Source organism: Chelonoidis abingdonii, chromosome 25 (assembly GCF_003597395.2).
Source record: "Chelonoidis abingdonii isolate Lonesome George chromosome 25, CheloAbing_2.0, whole genome shotgun sequence".
Taxonomy (NCBI): Eukaryota; Metazoa; Chordata; order Testudines; family Testudinidae; genus Chelonoidis; species Chelonoidis abingdonii.
This window is the reverse complement of record NC_133793.1, coordinates 5,855,341-5,882,411: the sequence shown is the minus strand read 5'-3', so window position 1 is coordinate 5,882,411 and position 27,071 is coordinate 5,855,341. Positions and strand designations below refer to the sequence as shown.

Sequence of the window (27,071 nt, the reverse complement as noted above, 5' to 3'; positions counted from 1 at the left end):
CCCTGGTTAGGAGGATGGGGGGAGCCAAACTGGCCCCAGCAACAGCTGTGTGTATAGGTTTGCAACCATAGTGTGTGCAAGACCATAAGGGGAAGTTTCTCCAACTCCCCATAAAGGTTACACGGTTACCGTTGGTCCTTGCTGTCCTTTGTTAGTATCCAGTTCCCAGAATAGCCCAAACTTCTGCCCAGCAGCATCTATCGGGCTGCTAAGCCAGAATCCAAATAGGTAACAAGCACATAGGAAGAGTGGGTCTTAGGAACTCCATTAGCCAGATTGCTGTCCCCTGTGGAAAGAGCACAGAGTCTGCATATTTACCGTTCCATAAGGTGAGGTGAACAAACTAAGGTTGTTGAGTATTGATGTGCTTGAGTAAACGAACAGCCCCAGAGCCCAGCAGAATTCCCATTACTCTCATTAGCGGTAACAGGAGCAATTTCCTGAAGCACAGTATTTAAAATTGAACTCAGCATGTCTCTCTCAGCCGCTGCCTTCCAAATGTCAGCTGCTCATTTCTTACATGTCTGGGAGACAGTGTCTTCGTGTCACTAATGGTCTTAATAAACAGCGCTTAAATTGGCTACTCGCCCCACTTCAAATAGGGAAGGCCAGAGCTGCAGCAGAACTGTCTCTTTGTGTTTCCTTTAGTTAAAGCTGCAGCCTGCGCTCAGCTCCCCAGCTCAAATTTAGAGTTCTGGATTTGATCTAGTTCTAACAGGCATTCATCATTTCTAAGCAACCAGCTTGGAATCAGTGGTGCCCTTTGGCATGGCTAGGGCGGGGAAGGGGGGTTACTGTGGAAGCTTACACATCTCTCTAGGTATCTCGGAGCAGTGACTGACTGCCCATGGGCTATTACTCCATCACTGAGGCAGGAGTGAATGCCAGCAACTTATTTCATCAACACATTATCCATTGCAATCTGCTGAGGGCTGGCAGCCTGCTGAAGCCAGCGCTGATATTGTAGTACGGTACCAAGAACTAAACATGCTCATCCTGCCCCTCAGGAGGGGGGAAATGGCTTTAAGGCCAACCCTAAGAATCACTGCTGTTAGAAATGAGATCCTCCACTCTGCTTGGGGCTAAGGGAGAACAGTTTGTTCCCTGCAGCACACTGCCTCTCGGGCCTTAGCCCTCTCCCCAGCTTGCGATTGGGATCATTTAGCACCCCGCTAAGGAGCTCTGCCCAGCCACAGGCCAGCCCCAGAATGAGGAGGAGAAGCTGGGATCGGATGCTGCCAGACGGAGCGAGGGTGTAAGAGCAGCAGAGCCAAGAGTGGGGTGGGGTGAGCAGGAGAGGAGGGAGCACGCTGAATGGAGACACCCTGCCAGCTTGAGCCATCCCTGGCCCCCGCCTTCCGACCCAGCACTAGGCCCCTGCCCCCCAGTTCCTCCACTAACTCAGAGAGGAGGGAGGATCCCTTCAGGAAGCCCTGGTTTGGGGCAAGGGCTGGGCCAGGCAGCACAGAGCACGGGGCAAACACGAAGGGGCAGGGCCATGAGGCCACAGACAGGGGGCAGCATGGCACAGGGGCGTGGCTTGAGGGGGCGTGGCCAATGGCAGACAGTTCAGCGGTGGGGAGGGGAGCCACACTCTCTCTCTTGCTAGGCCTAAGGGAGCATTCTCTGCTGGCCCTTTAAAAGCCCCTCGCACGCCCCCAGTCACATGATCTCCCTGTGGGCGGAGCTCCCTGACTGACATCAGTAGAAGCCAGTCGACGCCCTCCTAAGAGATCGACAACCAATCAGCGGAGTCGGAGGGCGGGGAGGGAAGTTGCGCTCACAGCGCGGGCGGGGCGGGGCGGAGGCGGTGAGATTCCCCGGTCCGAGAGCGCCATGGCCGGCTACCCGTACGGGCAGGTGAGCGCGCGGGGCGGCCTGGCCAACGCCGGGGCGGGGCTCTGCGGCTAGGCCGGACCCCGGGGGAGCCCCCCTCCACGGGCTGTGGAGCCTCTTGGGGCGGTGGGGTGGGCGGTGCGGGAGCGGGTTTGGGGGTGTTGTGGTGGAGGTGCCGCTGGCGGGGGGCGGTGCAGTCGGGGTGGGTTGTGGTGGAGTTGCCGCTGAGGGGCTGGGGGGGCTGGGGGCGGTGCGGAGAGCGGCGTGGGCGTGGGGGCTGCGGGGCGGTGGGCCGGGAGCGGCGTGGGCGGGCGGCTGGGGCGGGGCGGGACGGTTTGGAGGTGGGTTTGTGGTGGGGCGGGGGGCGGTGCGGAGGTGGGGGTGGCGTTATGGTGTGAGGTGCCGCTGGGGGCTATCTGGGGGTAGGGTGGGCTGGGGGCGGTGCGAGATGGGGATGGAGTTGTGGTGGGGGTGGGGCTCGGGGCAGTGCAGGAGCAGGATGCGCGTGGGGTTGTGGTGGAGGTGCCACTGGTGGGGCTGGGGGGCGGTTATGGCATGTGAGGCTGGGGCTGGGGGGTGGCATTGGGGCAGTCGTGGATGTCTGTGCAGAAGGGGGCTGGTGATGAAGGGGGGTATCCCGGGGAACAGTGGAGCCCCAATGGCAGGGTGTCACCCAGATGGCATGGCAGGGTGTCTCCAGGCTGGTGTCAAGGGGGGTGCCATCACCAGAGGCAGAGTGTGGACTGATAGGGTGGCTCTGGGGGCACCACAGGGCATATTGGCACCAAGGTGCTTGGGCAAGTGGGCGGAGGTGGAGTGGGGGGTGATTCAGATGTCAGCACCATTTAACATATCTGCTCCCCTGTCTCTTCCCCCACTCCCCAACTGGATCTGTCCCAGAACTCAACAGGCCCCCAAGTGGCTCTGGACAATCGCCTGTCAGAATGGCACAGCACAGCACTACAATGTTGTTTCACAGGCTTCCCGGTTAAAGGTCCCCTCGGTGTAAATGTTGTGATAGCTCGCAGCCCTGGCGCCTTCCACTGAAATTCCCAATTGCTGTTTGCCCCAAAAGATCGCAAGGGCTTTACACACTCCAGCAGTGCCACTAAAATGCAGCCGCCTTTGGCATGTACAACAGCACCTAGCTGGTGCCTGGTGCGCATGATTTTGGCTGCCTTCATATTGGGGGTCTCGGGTTGAGACACGTTAAAGGGACCTGCCTTTCAGAAAGGGACCTGCCCACCTGCCCTCTGAAATTAGGCTCCTTCCATGGTTTTCCAAAGACATGAAACTGTGCGGTGCTAAAGGGTACAATGTTTCCTGTAATCTCAGTTGTGAGTTGCCTTTTCTGATGTCAGCCGTTTACCACCCTAAACAGTGAATTCACAAGGATGTGGGTGGGGTGGGGATGAAGCTTGGCTCTGAAGGGGAAGGGCTCTGTTCAGTCTTGTTCCTCTTCCCTTACTGGCTGGGGTTGCTTCTTTTGTGAATAGGCTGAATGCCCCCACCTCAAGCTGCCTAGGGTTTGTAGCCTTACGCTGTCTCGGCTGCCCCTCATTGTGCGATCCAAGGAATAATGCTCTGAATGGGGAGTCAGGTGACTGTATTTAACTTACAGGTGTATCTTCAGTGGAGACTAGCCTGGCTGTGAGCATCCACACTAGGGTCATACCCACGTACCTGCGTCCACACTGGAATACCGTAGCTCTAAGTCAGGTGAAGTGGATGGGCGTCAGGGGTACAGCCTATGTTGTTTGTGCAGCACCATTGTGTGAGCCTGTGTCCGGCTAATAACGCATTGAGATGAGGCTGTCCGGGATGGCATCTCTCTTCAAGTGCCATGTAGAAATGAAGCAGGGTGTGGAGGATGTGGGGTTTAAATGTGAACTGGTGTATTTAAAAACTCAGATGGCTTCTGATGCAGGAGGGAGTAGGTAGAAGGCCAGGAAAATATGGTCCTGAGGGAATTCTGGGAAGGCACTGGAGAAGTGTAGAGGGTGGGTTACAGCCTGAGTTAAAGCAGAACCTGGGCTCTAACCTATGCCCCCACCCAGGTAAGCTAGTCCACATTCAAAGCACCTCCAAGCCCAGGTCAAGGGTTTTTGTGTATGGACAAACCTAGGTAAGAGTCTGGTTTAACTCTGCAGTGAAGACTCATTGCTGAAAGGAAGGGGGTTTACTTTTGGCTGCTTTAAAAGGATTCACCTTTCCCATGAAGGTGCAAGGTCCTTGTTTACATAAGTGGGAGGGCATTTGTTCTGTGAGCCTTTCTCAGCTAGGATTACAGGTACAAACCCTTCTGTTGTGGTCTGTGCCCAGGGCCTGATGAGCAGGTGGCTGCATCACAAAACCAGCACTGATTTTCTCCCCAGGTGGATGAGAAACCAAGGACTGAATTAGACCCTGGAGACTAAATTCAGCTCTCCTCCCTAGAGGAAACTCCTGCAGGTCACAGCTACAGCCCATGGGTGGAAGAGCAGGGTGTGTAAGGCTTGTTGTACCAGTTCTGTGGGTTCAGTGTCCATGGCCATCAGGCCACCAACTGTCACAAACATGAAAACTGAAGGGCATTGGGAACATCAGTGGGAGCGAGACATCTTGCTTTCTTAGGAGCTTCTGACAATCCAAACGTAAACTCTCTCATGCTGTGCAGTGCTCTTACTAACTGGCCTCCAGCAGTGTTCTAGTATGACCCACTGCGTGGTGTTCATAACACTACTGCATGCCTGTTGGTGTTGTGTGAAGTATTTGTCGGATGATGCTCTGAGAAGGCCAGTTTACAGTCCTGGTAGCTGCCTGTTGTCGGGTTGTGCAGGGAACCTAGGATGGCAGGACTCATGGGTAGCTGGTTTCCCAGGAGTGCAGTGCCCTGTTCTGAATGGGACAGCGGCTACGGTTTGTTACAGAGAACTTCATGCCAGTGCAGAACATTCAATCTGGTATTTCTTGGGTGAAAAGCCAGAGCAGGAAAAGCTGCTGGGCTGGTTCGTTCTATGCTTTACACTCCCCAGATGCCCTAAAATAATGCCCAGTGGGAGTGTAGGCCTTGGATAATCCAATTTCACCCTTCAAGCTCCCCTCAGCTTACTTACTGATTGCTTGGTGTTTGCCAAGTGCTCTCTCCCCCTCCCTACCCTGCTGAACAGGGTTTGTTTCAAAAACTTCCCTTTGGGCTAAATTGAAGCTGGGTAGGGGAAGTCTGTGTCTTGGAGGATTTTAGTTATAAACTCTGGTAATCCAGAGTTGCTGGCACGTTGTATAGCCAAGAGGCAGGGGTGCTGCGAGCAGTCTGGAGGATTGCTGGTTGTATGTGCAGCTGTACTGGGGACTCTAGGGGGTTGGCCCCTTGCAGTGGCTGTTTGTGCTTTCTGCTGTGTTCTGCTCTCATTGGACTGTCAACCTATCCTTTATTTTCCCCCTTCTCCTCCCACAGAGTTACCCCGGATCAGCAGGGCCAGCCCCAGGCGCCCCGCAGGGTGGTTACTATTCCGGAGGCCAGTATGGAGGTGGGCTGCCTCCTGGTGGTTCTTATGGAGGCCCAGCACCTGGAGGCCCCTATGGGCCACCATCTGGCGGAGGGGCTTATGGGCATCCCACCCCGGGCAGGGCCCCATCTGGAGCTCCTGGAGGACCTTATGCAGGAGGCCCAGCCCCAGGAGGGCCTTATGGGCAGCCATCTACCAATCCCTATGGTGCCCCTCAGCCAGGAGCCTATGGAGCCGGGGCTCCTGCTGGTGAGTAGAAAAGAGTGTGATGGAATGATCCTGTCTCCCTGCACGTGTTCCCCATTGTGCTGGCGGAGCAGTTTGTTCCTTTGCGCAAATTTGCTTATAGAATCATAGAATATCAGGGTTGGAAGAGCGTCTCGCAATGCTAGTTGGCTGCCTTCGGTGATGGAGGAAGGCTGTGTGCATGTGGGATGCAGGGTGGAGAAAGAGCCCTGCCTTTGGTGCAAGCTGCCATCCTTTGGGTTCTTGAGAGGTTTCCAAGAGCAGTATTCCTTTCCCATTGCCCAGGCAGCCGGTTGCTGGGCTGAGTCTGCTGCCAGAATTCCCAAGTGCTAGCTGCGTGCTATTATCGTTAAGTAAACACTTAAGGCTGTTTTTAAATGAAGATGTTGACATCAATGCTGACATGGCACTTTCCTTTAGCTGAGAGTTATGTTCTGAGCACAGGACAGGGATCCAGAGACTCCTGACTCCAAATACCAGCTCAGATCCTGACACCCAGTTGGCCAAGGGAATAGCCTTCCACAGCTATGTACCTCAGTTTCCCCAGCTATAAAATGAGGGTAATAACCAAACTCCCAGGGCTTGTTCTTTGTTTGTAAAGAACCTTTCAGATGACAAGGCCTAGATGTGTGCTAACTGCCATTCAAAGGTCTGGGGAATATATCTGGGGACCACTTGAACAATACACCTTGCCCAGCAGAACGGGAGCTGTGGCATTTAACTGAATCGTTCATTTCAATTAAATTGCTGTTCAGAAAAACATTCCCATTCATTATTTAAGGCTCCAACATAGAGGAAAAATGCTGAAGAAGCTGCAACCCCAAACGGTAGGAATAAAACTTTATAGTCGCACATCTGTCTCCCCTGAAACGGGTTGTGTTTATCCTGCTGAAAGGACCCAGCTTCCATTTGTTCACGGTCCATTTACAAACCATCTGAAGAGATCTAATTTGCTTCTCTCTATTTTCACAAGACCTTGCATGCCAAGTTCCAGCCATTATGAACCTGCATCCACAGGCTAGATCACATGGCCATAAAAATGCATTTAGACTGGAAAATCTGACTCAGCCTCTTCTTGTGGCCGATCAGCTGTAACCAGTCCCTTGGCATTTGCTGTCTGGCTTTTTGCAGGGTTCCTATGCTGACTCCCAGCTGTTAGTGGTGAAGAGGGTGTAGCTAGTCCAGACAAACACTGCTTTGCTTAGTGACTAGCAAGCTGTCATTTCTCTAATGGATTACGTGAGCCCTCATCCTGTTCCTCCTGACAGGTAACGTGCCACCCGGTGTAGACCCGGAGGCCTTTTCTTGGTTCCAGACAGTGGATGCTGATCACAGTGGCTACATCTCCATCAAAGAGCTCAAGCAGGCCCTGGTCAACTCCAACTGGTCTGCGTTTAATGATGAGACCTGCCTTATGATGATAAGTGAGTCCAGATGTTTTTTTCCCCCTTTAAATTGCTCATGAGCTGCAATCTGTACTAGAAGAGACATTGCGTATTGTGCTGAACTCTGCAGGGGTTGTTTTGTAATGTTGGGGAAAAAATCCAGCTCTTTCTGCATCGAATTTGGATCTAAGAGGGTGAATCCTAGGTCAAGTGTACAGCAGCCGTGTATTTCCCCCCTTGGCAAAGCATTTACTTCGCAAAAAGGACGTGAATGGCAGGCTGGCTGATTGTTTCAGATTAGGGATGGCAGCTGTGAGGTACTGGGCAAACCTTCATGCCCCACTTGGTAGTGACTGGAATTGCAGAAGAGGAGTAAGATGCTGGAGCCGGAAGCTCACAGTGCAACAACTTATGCAGTCTTGGAAGCTGGAATTTCCCAGCAGCTTTTTGTAATGCCCGAGCTAGCTGATTGTTCAGCACTTATACAAGCTGAGTGCTGCATGACAGCTGAGGATAGTCCCTGCCTGTTGTCCTGTGTGTCTAGCTCCTCTTTCTAAGGAGGGCAGCGAGCAAAGGATAGAGAGAGAAATCCAAACTGCTTGCTGTGGCAAACTGAATTCCTGACAGTTTCCACACTTGCTGCGATACCCCGAGGGTAAAGGTTTTGATGCTGTTGCCTGAAGGCCCCATTTTGATCAGCGTAGTGCTTTCCCATTATGAATTCTGTTCCTGTGATTAGATTTGCGCTCTAGGTCCTAATGGGGAGAGCTTTGGGAGGTGGCAGTGTGGTCTCATAGCTAGACCAGAGGACTAGGAGTCGGGATACCTGGGTTCTGTATCTAAGGGCATGGCTACGCTTACTGAGGATCTACGCTGCAGTGGTTGATTCATGGGCAGTCGATTTAGCGGGTCTAGTGAAGACCCAGTAAATCGACTGCAGATCACTCTCCCATCGACACCGAAATGAGACGTGTAAGGTAAGTTGACGAGAGAGTCTCTCCCGTCGACCCAGCGCGGTGTAGACACTGCAAAAGGTCAGCCTAAGCTACATTAACTCCAGCTTCGTTATTCACATAGCTGGAGTTGCGTAAATTGGGTCGATTAAGCCCCGTAATATAGACTTGCGTTTAGGCAAGTTCCCAAACTGCATCTGAACAATGCAGAATGACAGACTTCCCTGGGCTGTAGCATGTTTGTAAAGCTCTTTGAGTGCTTCTGATGGGAGGCACTGTAGACGTGCCTGGCGCTCTTTCTGGATCACCCCTCATGGCCCTGCTCTTGCTGTTGGTTCCTCGGCAGATATGTTTGATAGAACGAAGTCGGGACGGATCGATGTCTTTGCGTTCTCGGCCTTGTGGCGCTTCATCCAGCAGTGGAAGAACCTCTTTCAGCAGTATGACAGAGACCAGTCAGGTTCCATCAACTTCAGTGAGCTGCAGCAAGGTGAGATGAGAGGGAATGTGACAGATTGTAGAGAGCAAGCAGGTTGGCAGCATTCTCAGGCGTGACAGCACAGTACCCATTGTGGTTCCTGTCCTGACTAGCTGCTCTCTGAAACCATATGGTGTCTGTTCAGGGGGCTGTGTCCAAACCTATATGACAGCTGCTTCGGTTGCATCAGTTCAAGGCAATGGTGGACGAATCAACAGGTCGGTGCTGGCTCAGTTGTCTCCCACTTAAATAATTACAGCTGTCCCCTTCTGCAGTGTGACAGCTGCATTCTAAACTAGTGGAACCGCTGTGTTATGAATGCACTGTGCTTGCTTAGCTTTAAGTGGGCTCCATGGAAGTGGTGCAGTTACACCTTCTGTGGCTAACGCTTCCCCATGCTTGGAAAGCAGGAGTTGTTACAGCAAAACCCTGTGCTCCTGCCTCTGATACGTGGAGAGGCTCCCACTCTGAAGTCATGGCTGCAGAGACGGTGTGCTGATGCTGTGCAGCCGTCACCTTTTGCCGTGACTCTTACCTGTCAGGTGTGTGCATTAGTCCGGAGGCTGTAGGTGTCAGAGCAAACTAGCTTCATTTTTTCCAGGAAAGGCTCTGCCCCCTTCCACCTCCCCAGAATAACTCTGCCTGGATGGCGCATAGCTAAAGACACACTTTGTCTGATGAGCTGCTGAGATTTGACTGTCTTTGGGAGGCAAGAGAAGGATCTGGAACTTGCACCTCTGTTTGTATTGCTAGTACTCATAAAGCAGAGGGGAAATGCCTCTGCATATTCTGAGAGGGGAGGATGGATTGATCTCCCCAGGGGAAGGGGTCCGTCGCCTGAGGGGTTTATTTCATCTTGATTTCTTTACTCCCAGCTCTGTCCCAGATGGGATACAACCTGAGCCCCCAGTTCACCCAGCTGCTGCTGGCCCGTTACTCTCAGAGGGCTTCCAACTCCACCATCCAGTTGGATAGCTTCATTCAGCTCTGCACCCAGCTCCAGAGCATCACTGAAGCTTTCCAGGAGAAGGATACCGGCAGGGTAGGCAGCGTGCGGCTCAGCTATGAAGACTTCCTCACTATGGCTGCGACTCGCATGTTGTGACGCCTTGGGACATTTCTTTGCCTGAGGGTAGTGAAGGAAGGCTGAAAACGACTTACCAAGAGTGATCGATCAGGCCCTCTCGCCTGGATGTGTATGTCGTCCGACAGAAAGGATAAACCCATTCCATTTCCTCTCCCCGCTGTTTAACCATCGTGAAGTGCCTGAGAACGAGGGAGCAACATGGACAGGTGAAATCAGGCTGTGAACATGTGTGGCAGAAGCCCTGCTGTCAGTCGCTTTGATTTCAGTCTCCAGTCCACAAAACAATTTAGATGTCCCTGCCAAAAACATTGGTTACATTATATTGCCACCAGGGTGCACACCACATCAAAGGAAGGCCAGCATTGTAGATTACACTGCATGGTAACTCTCTCTTTCAGGAGAACAAGTGTCCTCTGCCCCTCACCACCTGCCAGGGTCAGGGCCAGTTCTAGGGGTGGATACAAGGGCAGTTACCGTAGGCACCAACTCTTTTTTTTTTTTTTTTTTTTTTTTTTTTTTGGGGGGGGGGGGGGGGGGTTGTGCTGCCGTGCTGTGCTGTGCTGTGCTGTGCTGTTCAGCTCTGATTGGCCACTGTTTTTCCCTCTGTCACTGAGGAGACACCAAAAATGTTTTCTGCCCTTGCCAGCAAAACAGCTATGGCTGCTGTTGTCTCCGGTTGATAAAACTGTGCTTCAGTCCCCAAACTGTGTTCTCCTGCCACCCTGGGAGGATGCTGTCCGGGTTGTCAGGCATTTGAAAATGTTTGTTCCTCCTCAAGCGGCCTTATGGGGCTTGCTTCCTTGTTTCCCCACAGTAGCTTAGTGACATCTTACCTTGTATGATCCTTAATATCCAAAGCAGCAAGTGATGCAGCATTTGTATTGACAGCTGTTCTGATTCCTGTGCCCGAGTGCTGGCATTTCAAACCTGACTCCCTTGCCAAAAGGTTAAGCATTTAGCAGAATCATTGCACACACTTCCGTTCCCTCACTGTGGGGTCCTGTTCTTTTGTGCCGCGTAGCTTGATGTCTGATTCCTGTCCAGTGCACGGTTCCTACGTAGCGTGAAATTGGGCCACTTGACTTGAGTGACAAACGGAATAATTAGCTCCCTTTTCTTGCCAGTGTGTATTTGAGTTTTTGTTTTCATTTGTAGGGGCCAAAATCATGAAGGGCTTTAAGCTTCAGTAAACAGTTTATACTTTGCAATAAAATACCATGTGCATTAGCATAGTTGTTGTTTTGTTGCGGGAGTGCCTAGGAGCTAGGACCTGTTGTGCCAGGCGCTGCACAAGCATAGAATAAAGCGCTTTTCAACGCCACTCCTGCCATTTAGTATCTGTGGTGGCTCCTGGGGCTTGGAACTACCCCCAAAACAGTCGTCATTTCAAAGGTAGGGCCTTCAGCTGGGAAGGTCTGAGTACCGTCACCTCCCAAAGATGTCAAGATAACTTGCGGGATTGGGGGACTCTCTTCCAGCAGGAGAGCTGCCCTGCACAATTTGCACACTGGTCTTCCTAGGTCTCCTAGGGGATGTGAATTTTTTTACCAGATACAGTTTTACGAGGACAGCCCCTCCTGTGGATGCAGTTATACTGGTGGAAAGGTGCCTTATACCAGTGTCATTTATTCTCCTTTCCGAGTCCTGTGAAGGTTCTTACACTGGTACAGCTTATGCCAGTGTGACTGTCTCTTACTGGAACTACAACCACACTAGTGGGGCTGTACTGTTTTACCTGTACCGGTACAGTTAGTGGTCAACTTGTGTGTGTAGACTGGGCCCAGGACTAAGGGCATTTCTGTGCCTGGAATTGTTCCTGATTCATTCTTCTGCTTAACTCCACATCTGGGCGCTCTCACGTAGTGAGCTGTTCACGGGGAGTTATTGCACTTTACACCCTTCCTTAATTCAGTTTAACTTTCAAGTGTGGACAGACCTCGATCTATGTGGTGGCAGGGTTCAAACTGATGGGGATTGGGATGTGCAGTTTATTCTCCTCTGGATGCTATTACTGTCTCTGGCTTGCCTGCTTCTTAGCCCTGTGACATAAAAATACTTCTGAGGAGCAATTATTTGTCCTTAGGAATGCCCCAAATTGCACAAATTATAGCAAGGAGAGGAAAAATCTGTATGGGAAAAGATACCCTTCGATTTTGTGAAGACTTTCTATACCTCTGCTACTCTCTGCCTAAAACCCCCTGCTGAAGGAATGGCCTTCTTGCAGTGCAGCACAATTCTCCCTTACTGCGCTCTTTAAAGTAATCTCCCAGCATTGGTTTAAAATGAAATTGACGTGGGTAATACACCTTGTGAGCTCACAAGGGGTTGTCTGTCTGCAAAGGAAACTTTTTTCCATGCCCCTCAGATTCTAGATGTCTGATAGCTTTTGTATGGTGCTGTAGGAGAGCTGAACTGAACAGATAGCACAGCCTGCCTTTATGGGCCAATGAACTGAAAGACACTGAAAACAGCAGTCTCTCCTTTATTTCCTGCATTGAGGGCAGGACTGCAAGGCAGCAGATAAAATATTTGCCATTTATATCGTGCTTTTCATCTTCAATGAAGAAATGAGTCCTAACAATCATGTGAGGTAGGTACTATCCCTGTTTCACAGACAGGTAAACTGAGGCACCAGCTGACGACACTGCACTGTAGAACACTGCAGGCAGGGGTACTCGTTGCCTGCGTCCCCACTCCATTTGAGCATCCTTCGGCTGGGGCCTTCTGCCATCCACGCTTCCACGCTGGTGACTGCCAACGTGCATGAAGGGCGTTATGCACAGCTGCCTTGCAGTGGAGTGGCACAGGGCCCAGCCTGCTGTGGTGGATCTGGATTGAGCCACCATCATGTGTTTGACATCACGGCTATAGCAACATATCCTAGTTACAGGAGAATACTCAGTATCTGTTCATACCGCTGCCCCTCCGCTGACTGGGACAGCAGACCCCGATCAGGTGTGGGATGATGACACCCTCTAGTGGCTGTAGCCTCTGCATGACACCAACTCCAGCGATACTCTACGAGTGTGACCATTTCAGGAACGGCCGTGCGGTTGGTTAGCAGTTACCTGAGATTTAGAGATGGAGGTGAGTCCCATGAGCCCAGCAGCATTGCAATGGACGGAGGGAGGGGCTGTCTAACTGGGGTTACAAAGACAGCCTTAAAACAAATAGGCACAGCAGATAAGCTAGTGTTAGGAATTCATCTGTGCTATTTCCCATTGCCAAGGCTGGGGGAGGGAGGCTCTTGTTAGAATAGCTGAAGGTTGTGCTGTGAAACTTGCTTGGGATTTACAAGATACATGTGGTCTATGAAAAAGCTGCCAAAGTACCCTAAGGAAAGTGGATGGGAAAAGCATCTCTGGCTTCTTGGGGATAGCTAGTCTGCTGTGGGTCAGAGAGGAATGTTAACTCTTGAAGGGGGAAATTGCACTTGGATCTTGAGCCACTGTCCACGGAGCCAGGAGCTCCTTACTATCCCCTGTTGTTCGAAAGACCAGATCATCTGTCTGAAAGAGACGGTTTCATTGCCCACATCACTTCCTGTGGGTAGCATGTTAAACAGCGGCCGTGGCTTAGACACACCTGTGAGATGGCATCAAGCAGATCCGTGCGCCGGCGGGAGCAGACAGCACTCTGTGCTCCGAAGGTCCCAGGCACGCTTAGTCTTGGTTGTAAGCTGCAATTTGACTCAAGCCAACAAGGCTTGGGCAGGGATATGATTTCCCTCCATTGTGTTCAAAGAAAGCTAGTTTGCAAGTGGCCGATGGCTTGCATCTAACACAGAGCCTGTGGGGGGCTGTAAGCCAGCTCCGTTGATCTGCTTTAGGCACCAGAACTCTGTGATCTCTGCACAAGCCCTGTTGGTGTTCAGCGGTAGGTGAGGAGTTTGTGGAAGTCACTCCCAGTTATCATTGTCTGCTATGTTCCCTCTGCCTTGACGTCTAACTGAGGTAAAGAGCCTCTGATGGTTTCGCCAGTTTTGGAGGAGGATGGAGACTAAGATATGGTCTGAATTTAGATTCCCCGCCCTTCTCCCATCTGTCTCTAACATGTCATCTTTTTTTTTTTTTTTAATGGCCACCAGCAGGAAACTTAGACTCTTGATGAAACTCTTTAGTGCCAGCTGGTGGGTCTGGTGCAGGCCATGAAGTGTTTCCTCGGCACAACAGCTGAAGGATGCCAAGCGGAATGCCCCCAGCTCTCTTTCAGCTGCAGGAGTGAGTGGGCATCAGGGTTGCTTAGCCATTGAAACCTGAATGTTTGTCCATTTCTATTGTATGCGTGGAGTCTTCTAACAGAAAAGCCCAGTCCCATCCTGAAAACTCTGCTGCCTTCAGCCTTAGAGGAGAGAGGTTGTCTCCTCGAAGTGGCCATTGTTCAAGGGTTTGCAGCAGAGAGGTGTTCGACCACCGCAGTCTGAGGGCAGCCGCCCCTTTTAAAAAGGGAGTCTTCTCCTCCCCTCTGGTGTTCACAGCAAGGCTGTGGTGACCCTCAGTCGCACCGCCTGCTATGAGATCTTCGGCTGCGTTGCCGTTGCTCTGCAGGGTTGCAGACTTTTGACTAGGGGTTCTTGCTGTGCCGGAAGGGATGGTTTCCCAGGCTCTGAACCCACAGAAGCAGCAGGAAAAAGCGTCCTTAGACTGTTCCTGGAATTTATCTTCCAAAAGCAGGGGCTGGGGGCAGGAGAAGCCACACAAATTATGAGATTAACTTCTAGCTTTGGAAGAAAATGGGCTGTTAATTACCCTCATTGCTCCTGGCAAAGTGCTGCTCCAGATGAGCTGCTTCCCCATTAGACATGGAGCATGACTCCAGCAACAAAAGTCAGGCTGGTGAGGCTGCTGGCTTTTGATTTTCTGCTCGTTCCAGAGAGTGCTTTTAGCATCAAATCACCGCCTTAGCGGAGGAGTAAATCACTCCCGCCAGCCTCTCTCGGAGAACTTGTGGGTATTTACATTTGGTTTGCCCAGCTGTGGCTTGTTTATCTCCACTTTCCCTTGCAACATATTGGAGATGCTCTTGTCGCCCGAGCCACTGCCTGGTTCCCTCCCCACCTTTTCCTTCGCAAGCCGTCTGTACCAGAAGCAGCAGCAGGAGCCACATAACTAACAATTCCTCTCATGTAGCACTTGAGTCGCATGGGGGAAACTGACACATGAGGAGATGAAGTGTGTCTAGGGTGATCAGATAGAAAGTGTGAAAAATCGGGGCGAGGGGTGGGGCGGTAATAGGTGCCTATATAAGAAAAAGCCCCAAATATTGGGACTGTCCCTATAAAATCAGGACATCTGGTCACCCTAAGTGTGTCTCGCTGTGGGAATTGGGTAGGAGAACTGGGATTAGAACCCAGGAGTCCTGATTTACAGCCCCTGGGATTCTGTCCTCCTGAAAGTTCAGGCTGCTGAGTCCCTCAAACACTTTTTGATTCCCCAGTTCCTGTAAATGTAAAAATGAGAGTAAAATCCAGTGCAATGTGGTTTCAATCCAGTGCTAATGGGAAGCTGTTCAACTGCAAGTCTTTAATGGTGGCTGCTCAGCTTCGTAGCCTCTGCTTGAGAGAGAGAGAGGTGACAGCAGAAGGGGACCAACGTGGATTGGTGGAGCTGTGTGCGTATCCCAGCAGGACTGAGGAGCTTTGACGCAGGGCGCTGCTGGTAGGAATTGAGGTGCTGTGGCAGAATCCTGTATAGGCTTGGGACTGGCAGCACCTTGGCTACTGAAAGTCCAGGTTTATTGGTAGAGTCGTGTGGCAGTCCAGGATAAGAGCTCCATGGGAAACTGTGGGTCAGGACTGAGCTGCATTGGCACAGCTGCAGGGGGTTTCCCAGCCTGGAGTAGCCCATGAAGTGGCTGCAGGTCGAGATAGGTGCTTAGCCAGAGCCCACCTGATGCCTGGCTTGCTGCTCAGAGCGACGACTCTTTAGTCAGGCTCTGCCCCCCATTTCTTTCCCCCCTTCTATCATCTGCATTAATTTTGGAGAACTTCTTTTCCCCACAATTAGCTTTAAATTGCTGAGTCCCAGGTGGCACCTGTGCGGGGTGCCCTGTTCCATCGCCCCAATGCTGGCCCTCACCTGTCTGTGCCAGGCCACGACCATCAGGCACAGCGGAGCCAGGTAGGTGGTGACAAGGAAGCAGTTCTGATGTATTCTGAGGTGAGCGTCATCTGAAAGAACGAGCCCGCACACTGTTCAGCAAGGGTGGAGATATCAACTAGGCTTCTGAAGTTAATGGAGGTGGCAGGAGCCCCCTGAACCTTCACCTGGGGGTCTGCTGAGGCTCTATAAAGACAGGAAAGAATTTGGGGTAGTTGGGGGCAGGAATCTGTAAACCACGCAGCTCTTGTAGCTTCTAGCCAGCAGGGGGAAGAAGGGTGGCCTTGTGGTTAAGGCAGTGGGCTGTCACTCAAGACCTGGGTTCGGTCCCTGGCTCTGCAAACAGACTGTGCCTTTGTGCTAGTCGCTGTGGGGGTTTCTACACTGCAACCGGGAGGTGTGATTGCAGCAGGTGTAGACAGACCTGAGCTAGCTGGCTGGGGGAACAAGAGCAGAAAGCCTCAGGTGATCAAACCTGGCTCGGGTACATCTACACCCACACCTCTGATTGCAGTGTAGACACGCCGTTAGCCCCCGTGTGCATCAATTCCCCATCTGTGCAATGGGGATGTTCCCTTAAATCACCTGCAGGTTGGGGGAAAACCCCATTGCCTGCTCCCCACTGGAGAGTGTGAGGCACTCAGATACTGCAGTGATGTGGACCATAGAGGCACCTATGTGCAATGAAGCATTGCTCCATCTTGCTGGATGTGCACCCAGCTCAGGGCGCTACATCCGCCCATGGTTGCTGCTGAATGGTTTTGCTAATGTGGCTGGGAGAAAAAGCCTCTTGGCCCGTCTAGTTGTGTGGAGAAGGAAGGAAGCTTGTCTGACAAGGGCCCTGGCTAGGGAATTGTCCTCTGCATCACCCCAAATCCTGCACTGAATCCCACAGGGACAAAGTCCTGCCCATCCACTGCTCTTCACAGATGGAGAAGAACGGTGTCCTGTTGACCAGCTCCATCACCACAGCCTGCGGCACCATCATGAGGGGGAGGAGCCGGGGGGCCGCTCACTGGTGCTCTTGAGCATCAGTGGCGCTGGGCGTACCAATGGTTCAGAACGGTGCTCGGAGTCAGCACCAATACTGACACCAAGTGGAAGAGCTGCAGGATGTGGCGGCTGGAACCAAGCGAGTGCTGCAGGAGGGGTGGAAGGCATGAACAGGACTCTCAGCAGTGTTGGTGGTTAGAGCAGGGGAATAGGAGTCAGCACTTGTAGGAGTCGATGTCCTCTTGGGCTGAGAGCAGTGTGTTTGTTCGGACTGGTGGTCTGCGGGCCAGGACCCCGGTCCCATTCCCAGCTCTGCCACTCCTTTGCTGTGTGGCCTTGGCCAAGACACTCAAACATTAGATGACATGGTGAGTAAAATGTTGTTGGCCGCTGACACTCTGTCTACACTATGGTTCCCAGTGACCTGCTAGTGGAAGAGTGGGAAACTTGGCCCCAAAGCCCCCCTAGTATAAAGATCTCTGTTTAATGTTGCTCTTGCTAGGAAAGAGTGTGGGGTGGAGACACCGGTGGCTGTGGTATGTTGCACTAGGAGTGGGCGTATTGCTGCAGAGAGTGGGCTCCTGGAGAGTGAATCCACCCAGCAAGTTTCCAATGAACACTGCAATGAACACAACAGCATAGCCAGCTATAATCACTCATTGGCAGAGCTTGGGGTACAAGGAGCCTGTTCAGAGGTAACGGAGAACTGTGCCCAGGGCACTGGAACAATTTTTATAGTGAGCCATTGAACCAAACTGTAAATCTTGTCTATAATGGAAACCACTTCAAGCCAGGGGGTGCAGAAGCTCCCTCTGCACCCGTAGTTCTGGCACCTGTGGGTAAGCCGTCATAGTCCCTGGACGGAGCCAGCTGTCTCATCAGATCTGGGGTGCTGGCATTAGGAATAGCACCCTGCCACTGAGCAGGTGCTGTTTGACCCAGAGAGACCCACTGAAACCTCACCTCTATCCCAGATCCTCCTGTGCATCTCAGACCGAGGACACTGGAGACAAAGGAAGGTTAACCCTGCAAACTACTACCAAGTCCAGGTAAAAGTACTTTACGTTTGGGCTTAGATCTAAGTGGGGCTCATGGTGGGCTACGGAGCCGCCTGACTCAAAGCCAGTTACTAGAACATTAAAGAATCAGTTAATCTCTCCTTGGATGCAGAGCAGGTACAGGCTTGAATGAATTTTAATGGGGTTCCAAGCCTGGATTCAGGAATCCCAGAATCATTCTCAAGGCTTAATGGAGGCACTGATGAGAATGTCCTTGATTATTTTTTTTACCTTTTAATAAGGTGGCTTTCTGTGAGCAAAGGAGAGCCCTTGGTACTGATTAACTCTCATACCCCCCCTGCTATTCAGAGGGCATTTATATCAGGGTGGCGTAGGGGAGACGGTTCAGTAAAAAGGCATTAGCTGCTTCTGCCAGCAGGCTTTCAGATCCCCCTCTCCCTCCCCAGCCTTGGCCTTCATGGCAAAGCAAGCCAGGAAGCCAAAGGGTCTCTAACTAATCATTCCTTTACATCCTTCGTGCCCAGTGGATTGGCAGCAGCAGCCCAGGTCATCAGTGGAGATTTATCGACATTTCTGTCACACGCGCACGGCTTTTGACTCGGGCTGTTTAATAATGGATAGAAAAGTAGTTTGGATGTCTCTGCCAGGGGACTGAGTCGTTCCCGATAAAGTGTGCCGGACAGCTGCCGCCTGGTAGCCATTTTGGAAAAAAAAAAGAGTCTTCCTAGCCGCAAAAAGGAGAGAAAAAATTCACTCCTGGTTCCAAATCTGTAAAGTTAGGAGCATCCCCACTTAAAACCACTGAGCCGCATGCTCCTTTGCCTGGCACGCATGTGACTCCCTTGGCACTAACGGAGTTACGCCAGATTTACACGCAGCGGAAACATGCTCCCCTGCGAGGACTCCTTGGCTGGCTTGAGCTCATTGCTTCCTCATTCTTCTAGAGTCCTTGATGGTGAACACTGACCTCACACCATCTGATTAAATCCCTGGGCCAGGTTTAAAGGGTAGACTGGGGAGATACGTAGCCCCACAGAATACTCTTTAAGCTGGGGGAAGGTGCACTGTGCTGGAAGTCAAGTTATGGGGGTTCTGGTCTTATTACTTTTATGGGGTGTTGGTGATACTTCTCGGCAGTTCACTGCCCTTGGAGGAAGAATGGGCTTGTGGGTCAGTGGCTGTCCAGAAGAGTGGATGCTATGCTATGCTAGCATATGTGGAAAGCCTGACTGAAACAAAGAAAAAAACGAATGTGGATTCTCACTAAAGAACTGTAGCTGCTGTGGAATGGGATGTAGCAGACACCTTATGGTTACTGAATCAAAACACTTCTTAGGCAGCCTCCGCTTTGCAAAGTGATGTGCTCTGACGCCCCAGACTTCCTGTGCTCAGACATGCTCCATCAGAAGCCGCTCTGTCTTAAGGGACCACTATAAATTATTCCCAAGTTTTTGAGTACAACATTGTGTGATCCTTTGGTCCAGCTCAGTCCAGCCTCTGCTGCATAAATCACTTTTTCCAAAAGCAGGGTGAGGAGTCAAGTTGGAGGAGCTGGTAGGTCAGGCCTCGTTTACACTGGGAAAGGTTTGCTGGGAGAACTAAGCCAGTGGCATTGGACTGCAGCTGTCCTAGTGGAGGAGAGAGCTGTGCAGAAAACACTTTTCCCGGCCCAGGACAATTTTTAAGATATTGGCGGGGAGGGGAAGGAACACATTTTCCCCTGTTCTAAATTGAGATGAAAAGATGAAATCTCCAGAACTGTCCACAAACCAAAAATCCACCCCCCATCCCCCCAAAAAATTCCATTCGGGTCCATCAAAAAAGTGGCTTTTTCATTCTGGCCATTTTTATTAAAGCTGTTTTTGAAACTGAAAAACTGGAATTTTTCTGGTTTCGAAAACATGGAAACGTCTTGGCAATGTCCAGTCTTGTTTTCAAAAATTTTTTGAGTTTTGTTTTTGAGGAATCGGCATTTTCCAGTGAAAAAACAGGTGGTTGAAAAATTCCCCACTAGCTCTAATGGGGCCATTGCATATGTTGACGAGTGCTACTGCCATTCTAGCTTCCCCACACCCAGTAAGCTGGATTCTGTCTGTTCTTGGGCTTTGGCCAGTAGAAAAATGTCATTTAAAAAAAAATCACACCCTCCCGCAAACTGGCATTACTACACTGGCAACAGTTCCTTGTGCAGACCTGGCCTCAGACTATCACCTGGATTGGGAGTGGAGTCAATCCCTGTTGCTGACAACCTACCCAGAGTGTCATGTTACATAGACGCAGCCAGCTGGAGTCGAATTCAACTCCGGTCTAGTGTTGATAATCCCTAGCTCTCATCTCCGGCTTTTCATCCATAGATCTCAAAGTGCTTTACAAAGGAGAGTCAGTATCATTATCCCCATTGTACAGATGGGGAAACTGAGGCAGAGGGAGCCCAAGGTCTCCAGCAGGCCAGTGGCAAAGCCAGGGATGAACCCGGTTCTCCCATATCCCAGTCCACTGCCTTACCCAGTTGAGTCCATAGAGTTCCAGTTTAGCTGAATGAAGAAAATGACTTTCCCTGCTCACCCCATGGTTGAATTTGGCCTACCATCATCAAGATGCCTTGCTCCTGTATAGTAAATATCTTGCTGAAGTAAATATCTTCCCAGCTACGGCCACAGCTCCATTATGACTTTAAATGAGGCTACCCTTTCTGACCCAACTGAGCAGAGTCCTTGCTGAGTCAATGGGCTGCTGAGTCGATCGCCTTGTCAATATGAATGCAGCACAGAAGACTCAATGCAACCCAAACGAGTATAGATTTTTGTTTCGTATTAGCGGTCGTGTCATATTTAACCAGGCTTCTCTGAGGCACTGTGCTTTCCCCAGCATGGGGCTCTGCCAAAAGCTGCGTCAGAGAGAAGGGAACGGCTTTGCTTATCTCCTGTTTCAGGTAGGATACTAACAGCAGGTGGCTGACTTTGATGCAATCTGTTGCAATTAATTTCATGCCCAAATTCCATTTCCAGAGCTGGCCGAATTGCATATTTATCGCGGGGCTCGTGCTTTGAGAGTGTGCAAATGTACAGAGCGCTATCATAGCAGAGTATAAAATATTCAGGTGACATCTGTAGGACATGCCGCACAATGGAGGGATTTAGACTAGATATGATTTTAATTTAAACCTAGCCTAATAGTGTCTCTAATTGATTTAATCTTTCAAAAATAGCTGTTCTTGGTTATGAAAACAGCCGGTTCTGGACATAAAATATTTAACTCCTGAGCTGGGCAAATCCCCTCGCCTGTATTTGACGCTATAAATCTGAAGGACTAATGCTTTGCTTGGGCTCTGATCCAGCACTCCGTTTTAGGCGCATTGTGCATGGTCCAAAGACAGATGAAATGAATGGCAGGCTGTTCGTGGACGTCAGTGGGCAGAGGATCAGTCCCAAATGTGGTCCCATTGCCTTCACTTTAAGCATGTGCTTTGCTGGATCGAGGTCTTAGAGACTATGAAAAAAGAACAGAAGTCCTTGTGGCACCTTAGAGACTAATAAATTTACTTGAGCATAAGCTTTCCTGGGCTACAGCCCACTTCATCAGACGCATCACGAATACGCCCATACCTTGAGTACTGTGTGCAGTCAGGGCCGCCCAGGGGGTGCGGGAAAGTGGGGCAATTTGCCCCGCCACGAGCCCTGGCTGAGAATCTGTTCCCTGGCTAGAGGCACCTTTTTAATTTTTACTCATCTGGGAGCACTCCGGGTCTTCGGCGGCGGGGGGCCCTTCATTCTCTCCGGGCCTTTGGCGGCACTTCAGTGCTGCCGAAGATGGGGAGCAAGTGAAGGACCTGCCGCCGCCGAAGACTGTGAGCGCCGCCCAGTGAGTACAAGCGCTGCAGCGGGTGTCACCTTTTTTTTTTTTTTTATGTCCACTCACCTGCTTTGCCCCAAGCCTCCTGAATCCTCTGGGCGGCCTTGTGTGCTGTTCTGGTCACCCCATCTCAACAAAGATCTATTGGGATTGGAAAAGATACAGAAAAGAGTAACAAAAACGATTAGGGGTGTGGAAGGGCTTCTAAGTGAGACAAGATTAAAGAGACTGTTTGGCTTGGAAAAGAGACAACTAAGGGGGGATGTGATAGAGGTCTACAAAATCATGACTGGTTTGGAGAAAGTAAATAAGAAAGTGTTATTTACTCCTTCTCATAATACAAGAACTAGGGGGTCACCAAATGAAATTAATAGGTAGCCAGTTTAAAACAAGCAAAAAGATGTATTTCTTTATACAACACACAGTCAACCTGTGGAACTCCTTGCCAGAGGATGTTGTGAAGGTCCAAGACTATAACAGGGATCAAAAAAGAACTAGATAAGTTCCTGGAGGATAGGTCCATCAATGGCTACTAGCTAGGCTGGGCAGGGATGGTGTCCCTAGCTTCTGTTTGCCTGAAGCTGGGAATGGGCAACAGGGGATGGATCATTTGATGATTCCCTGTTCTGTTCATTCCCTCTGGGGCACCAGGGACTGGCCATGTCAGTAGACAGGACACTGGGCTAGATGGATCTTTGGTCTGACCCAGTATGGCCGTTCTTATGTTCTATTCTCCCCTCCTCTCTCCTCCCTCCCACAGCGCTCATCTTGGCCTATAACATGAATCTACTTAAGCTCTGAAGCATGAGGTTTAATATCCCATCCAAAATGTTTGTTAGCATCAGTTATTCCAACTCTGGATATTTTTGCTAGCTATAGAAATGTTGACTCCTTTCCTGAATCTTTGCAAGAGCTTACGATCAAAATAGACAAGACCCCAGTAATAATGAAGGCAAAGGGTCTGCTCCACCTGCCCACTCCCCGAACAGAGAGAGTTTGCAATGGAAGCATCTTCTGCACCTGTTGAAACTGGTAGCGCGAGACGTTCGTGAAGCCCCAGGATGTGACTGTCCGTTCTCAGTCGGGTGCAAGTTGTTGGGCCCCAGGTATTAGAAAGAAGGGGGGTGATTTCGTAGCAATCTCCATCCAAGGGGCACAGGTGGTTCTAACTCTCTGTAAAATGAAGCAATGGGATTTCTCCCATTGACTACAGAGGGGGCCTCATGCCGTCAAACACTACAACAGAGGTTTTTTATGTCTATCCAGAATACCACATTTGTAACAAGCCATCAAAGGGGTCTCTTGTCCCAGGCAGCGCTGTTGCTGTGGGGCTGCCCATCCATCCCAACAGCCTTGATCGTTTTATGATTGAGCATAATTTTAAAAAAAAGTTTGTGGGGAGAGTTTATTCATATAATGTTTTGTCTCTGCCTGGAGATTGAAATCCTGTCGTTTTATTGTTCGCAGTGATGTGAAAGAGACGTCGCGCTTAGTCAGGAGTCCTGGGTGCTAGTTTTTGCTTTGTGACCTTGGATGCAAAGCAGTTTACTGGGTGCAAACCGATACTGGTCACCTTATAGTCAAATTGCATTTCTAAGGGGTTAACAAATGATTGACAGATGTCTTCATGCCTAGCTAGTCAACTGCTAGAGTCCAACAGGTGGTTTATAACCAACCAGAATAACATCTGCTGATGTTCTAATAGCCATCTGTGCCACATTTAACTCCTGAATGTCATATTCGTATGGAATCTATTAACATTTATAAGCAGTTTATAAAAAGTTCCCTTTAATACAAAGGATATCCACGATGTTAACATTTTATAGCCTCCAGAGAACTAGTGGAGGTGATGCAAGGTCAAAAAAAAACAAAACCCTTTATTTTCATCAGAAACATTTTGTAAGCTCAATTCATTGCTCTAAGCCATGGAAAGCATCTAGTAAGGAGGCGAACCATGGTCAGGAAGACAGACCCCAAACCATGTCAGGCTCCTTCTCTTAATGGTTTAAATTAAAATCCAATTGCTTAACACCTTTTTATATTTACCACAAGGAATAATAATCTCTCTGCTTGAGTCAGGTAAATGACCTGAAAGGGTGTTTGGCCTAACTCCACTTTCACACCAGTGTGACTCTAGTCATGCCTGATTCACACTGTTGTGTGACCGGAGCGGAGCATGCTGTGGATCACTGCAGACCTATGTCAGTATAACTGTGTCACTTGGGGTGTGAAAGCTGTACACCCCTGAGTGACGTAGCTATGCCAACCTAACCCCCTGTGTAGACAGAACTAAGCCTATGGGAGAGGGTCCCAGGGACGCTGATGGGAGAAGCTCTCCCTTCAGCGTAATAGCGTCTTCACTGCAGCACTACAGGGGTGTTGCACTGGAGATGGAGACAAGCCCTTAGATTCGAAGGAGATTGCCCAGCTAATGCCGGGTACATGAGGATCTCAGGTTCTGGTTCTAATCTCAGTGACATCTGCTCAAGTCATGGGAGCCCCTCTGGATTTAAATAGGTGTGACCAATCGAAATATATCGCAGGGTGCTTGTGCCTGTTACCTTTGTAACTTGCATAATATCTCCTGTTGCTGCATTTCCCATAGTTCAGAGGTGAATTCGGATATCGCTCGTGTGTCCCAAGCATGTCGGGCAGCTGGGGGAAACGTTAATACGACTCTGGAAATGTAAAGCATGAGCCGTAGTCTCTGACACGAGGCAAAGCTGTTCTCAAAGAGCCCTCATCTTCCTGCCTCTCCCACTGGGCGTGTCCTGAATTTGTCTTGTTCTCTCTAGATGGATTGAATCCGCTTGAGTCCTGTATTCATTCCGCTGCAACTGTTCCTGGCAGGATTGTGTTCCTGAGGAGGCTTCTAGGGACATTATTTTGGCTTCCGGAGTTGAAGCAGTTCTGGTTGGATGACCTGTGTGTTTCAGCCAAAGAGCATCTGTTTCTCATTTTAACCATACACCTCTGTCCCAAGTCCTGAAGAAGGCTTGCTATTGCCTTGGAATTCTCCCCAGTTCATCTGCTGTTAACCTCGGAGTGCAGCCTGCCCGGTTTTGTGAACATACATTCAAAGAGAGTCAGAAAGTTAGTGAATAGAAATGGATCCTACCTGCAGCACAGCAATAGTTCCATACATTGGCAAAATTAGTGTCTGGCTGCTGTGCAGTAGCATCCTTCCTTCCTTCCCTTTCCCCCCAGATGTTCAGAGCCTCGTAGAACTTTAATGTTGCCCTAGTGCCCTTGGGCTAATTATAGCTTTTGCAAACTGCTCTGCCTGCCTTGTTAAACCGGCTGCTGAGGTCTAGTGCTGGCAGGATTCATGTTGCTGCGTTGCTACCTGTGGTGTCTAGCTGTGGCTCTTCCCAGCTCCTGTGCTATGTCGATCGCAGCTGGATTTCAAGTTTCGGACTGGGAGTGGGAGGATCCTGCAGATGGACGTTGAATGAAGCAAGAAAACGACCTTCTACACACACGCAGCTGAGGGAGGAGACTTTTTTAATCACCTTTTGTTTCTCTCCCTGTGGCATTAAGAATGATTATTTATATACCACTGATGGATAATCAGCGGAACATGAGCACCCAGTGTGATGCCGTGGCCAAAAGAGCTAATGCGATCCTGGGATGCATAAACAGGGGACTCTCAAGTAGGAGTGGAGAGGTTATTTTACATCTGTATCTGGCGCTGTGTTAGTGCTGCTGAAATATTGTATCTGGTTCTGATGCCTATGGAAGGTTCAGAGAAGAGCCCCAAGAATGATTAGAAAACCTGCCTTGTAGTGAGAGACTCAATCTATTTAGTTTATCAAAGAGAAGGTTGAGAGGTGGCTTGATCACAGTCCATAAGCACCCACATGGGGAACAGATATTTAATAATAGGCTTTTCAATCTAGCAGAGGAAAATATAACACCATCCAGTGGCTGGACATTGAGGCTAGACAAATTCAGATTGGCAATAAGGTGTAAATTTTTAATGCTGAACATAATTAACCACTGGAGCAATTTACCAAGGGTCACAATGGAGTCTCCATCAGTAGGCCAAATTCTTGGTCCATTTTGGTCAATTTCAGATATAGGATTTTAAAAACTGTAAATTGTATGATTTCAGCTATTTAAATGATGTCAGTCTATAGGAATTGCACTACCAGATCAAACCAGGGCTCCCTCTAGACTGGTAGCCTGTCTCTGACAGTAACTAGAACCAGCTGCAAAGGAAGGGGCAAAAAATCCTGCAGTGGGTAGTTCTGGGACAACCTGTCCCCAGAGGGAATTTCTTCCTGACCTCTGTTCGTGAAAGGTTGGCTTGCACCTTGGAGCATGTGGGTTTAAGCTCTTGTTTGTTTTAACATTTACTGTGGTAACTCCAGTACAAACTTGTGTTTAAAAGGCGCTGTTCCAGCAAAGTGAGTGAGGAACGTTGAGCAGGTGAGCCTTCTTGTCGCAGTCAGCAGACCGGATGTCAGCCTAGCTCATGTAATATCGGGGAAGCTACACAGATTTCAATTGGTTAATGATCTGGTGCATGGAACTGTTCACGTGTTTAGAGATGGGCATGTGTACAAATGCTTTGCTGAATGGGGTCTTAGCAGCCATTCCTGCTGGCTGATCCATTTGCTAGAACAACTGGGGAGAGCCCACCTGAAAACACACTGGAAACACAGTTGTTTAAAAACTCCAGCAAATATCTGCAGCATCCACAGAACTCCAGGACCTGTTCTAGGGGTTGCATCATTCATCACTCCCATCCTGTGCTGTTAGGTTCTGTTTAAAGTAGCAGAGAAAGAAGCCCTAATTCAGTCTGTTTGGGTTACTCACAGCGAGAATGGTTTCAGGTGCCATTAGTCTCTCCTTGATCGCTCTGCGTCTGGCTGGGGCTGAGCTAAAGGTTGTCATTGATGTATATGTTGATAAAATAACAAAAGCCAACTCCAAGTGCAACTCTCAGAGCAGTTTGCTGCCGAGTTCCTCCTCATTTTGCACAGAGACTAAGGCCAGACTGGCCTGTTCTGATTGTGCCATTTGCCCTGCACAGCACAGGCCAGAGAACATCATCCAGCTGTACCTGGGAGCAACAAGGTCTTGCTGTGAGATGCGGCTTCTCTCCTGCTGTAAGATCTGTCTCTTGCAGCAGGATGGAATAAACCAGCGTAATGAAGAATTCAGCATCTTCAAAATCTCTCTGCGGACCTGGGCCCCTCAGCGGATTCTGGTATTTGCATCTGACTTTAACACAAGGCAATTAATCCCCCTCCTCCCCCTCCCGCTGACCAGGGAGCCTGGAGCAAAGTGAGATTCTGAAGGCAAAGCCTGGGGCAATCCATCAAAACTGTCCAGCTGGCAGAAAACTCTTCAGAAGTCATTTCTTCCTCCTTCCAGTTTATTGCCTTTAATGGTCTCTGCCAGCTGCATGTAGGTCACCCTGAGCAATCCCCAGGGGGCTCTGGCTTAGCCAACATGCTGCCCCTCCACAAAGTGGTCTGGGCAAGGCAGCCTCAGCATGAGAGCACTTCGCTCCCGCATAGGGGGCGAGGTCTCACCTGGGTCACAGGTCCGGCTCTGCGCCCGACCCCCAGAGGCTGTTACAGCCCTAGTCCAGGAGCCTTGCTGGTGCATTTTCGCTCTATGTGACA

At 50.2% G+C, this 27,071-nt stretch overlaps 2 protein-coding genes across 3 annotated transcripts in view; both read left to right on the top strand.

The window, feature by feature from the left end:
* Positions 1-27,071, top strand: part of COL16A1 (collagen type XVI alpha 1 chain) — a 136,885-nt gene that overhangs the window by 86,082 nt on the left and 23,732 nt on the right. The window lies entirely within an intron of this gene.
* On the top strand, positions 1,745-26,385 carry PEF1 (penta-EF-hand domain containing 1). 2 transcript variants are annotated; one of them, XM_032802677.2, is made up of 6 exons: positions 1,745-1,860; positions 5,273-5,573; positions 6,839-6,994; positions 8,255-8,398; positions 9,262-12,560; positions 24,231-26,385. In XM_032802677.2, exons 1-5 carry the CDS (start codon positions 1,837-1,839, stop codon positions 9,489-9,491), a joined length of 855 nt encoding a protein of 284 aa, XP_032658568.1. In that variant the 5' UTR covers positions 1,745-1,836; the 3' UTR covers positions 9,492-12,560; positions 24,231-26,385. The 2 variants fall into 2 exon arrangements, with proteins under 2 accessions (XP_032658568.1, XP_032658567.1); XM_032802676.2 differs by lacking the exons at positions 1,745-1,860; positions 24,231-26,385 and adding exons at positions 3,089-3,173; positions 3,458-3,555 and having other exon boundaries at positions 9,262-10,007.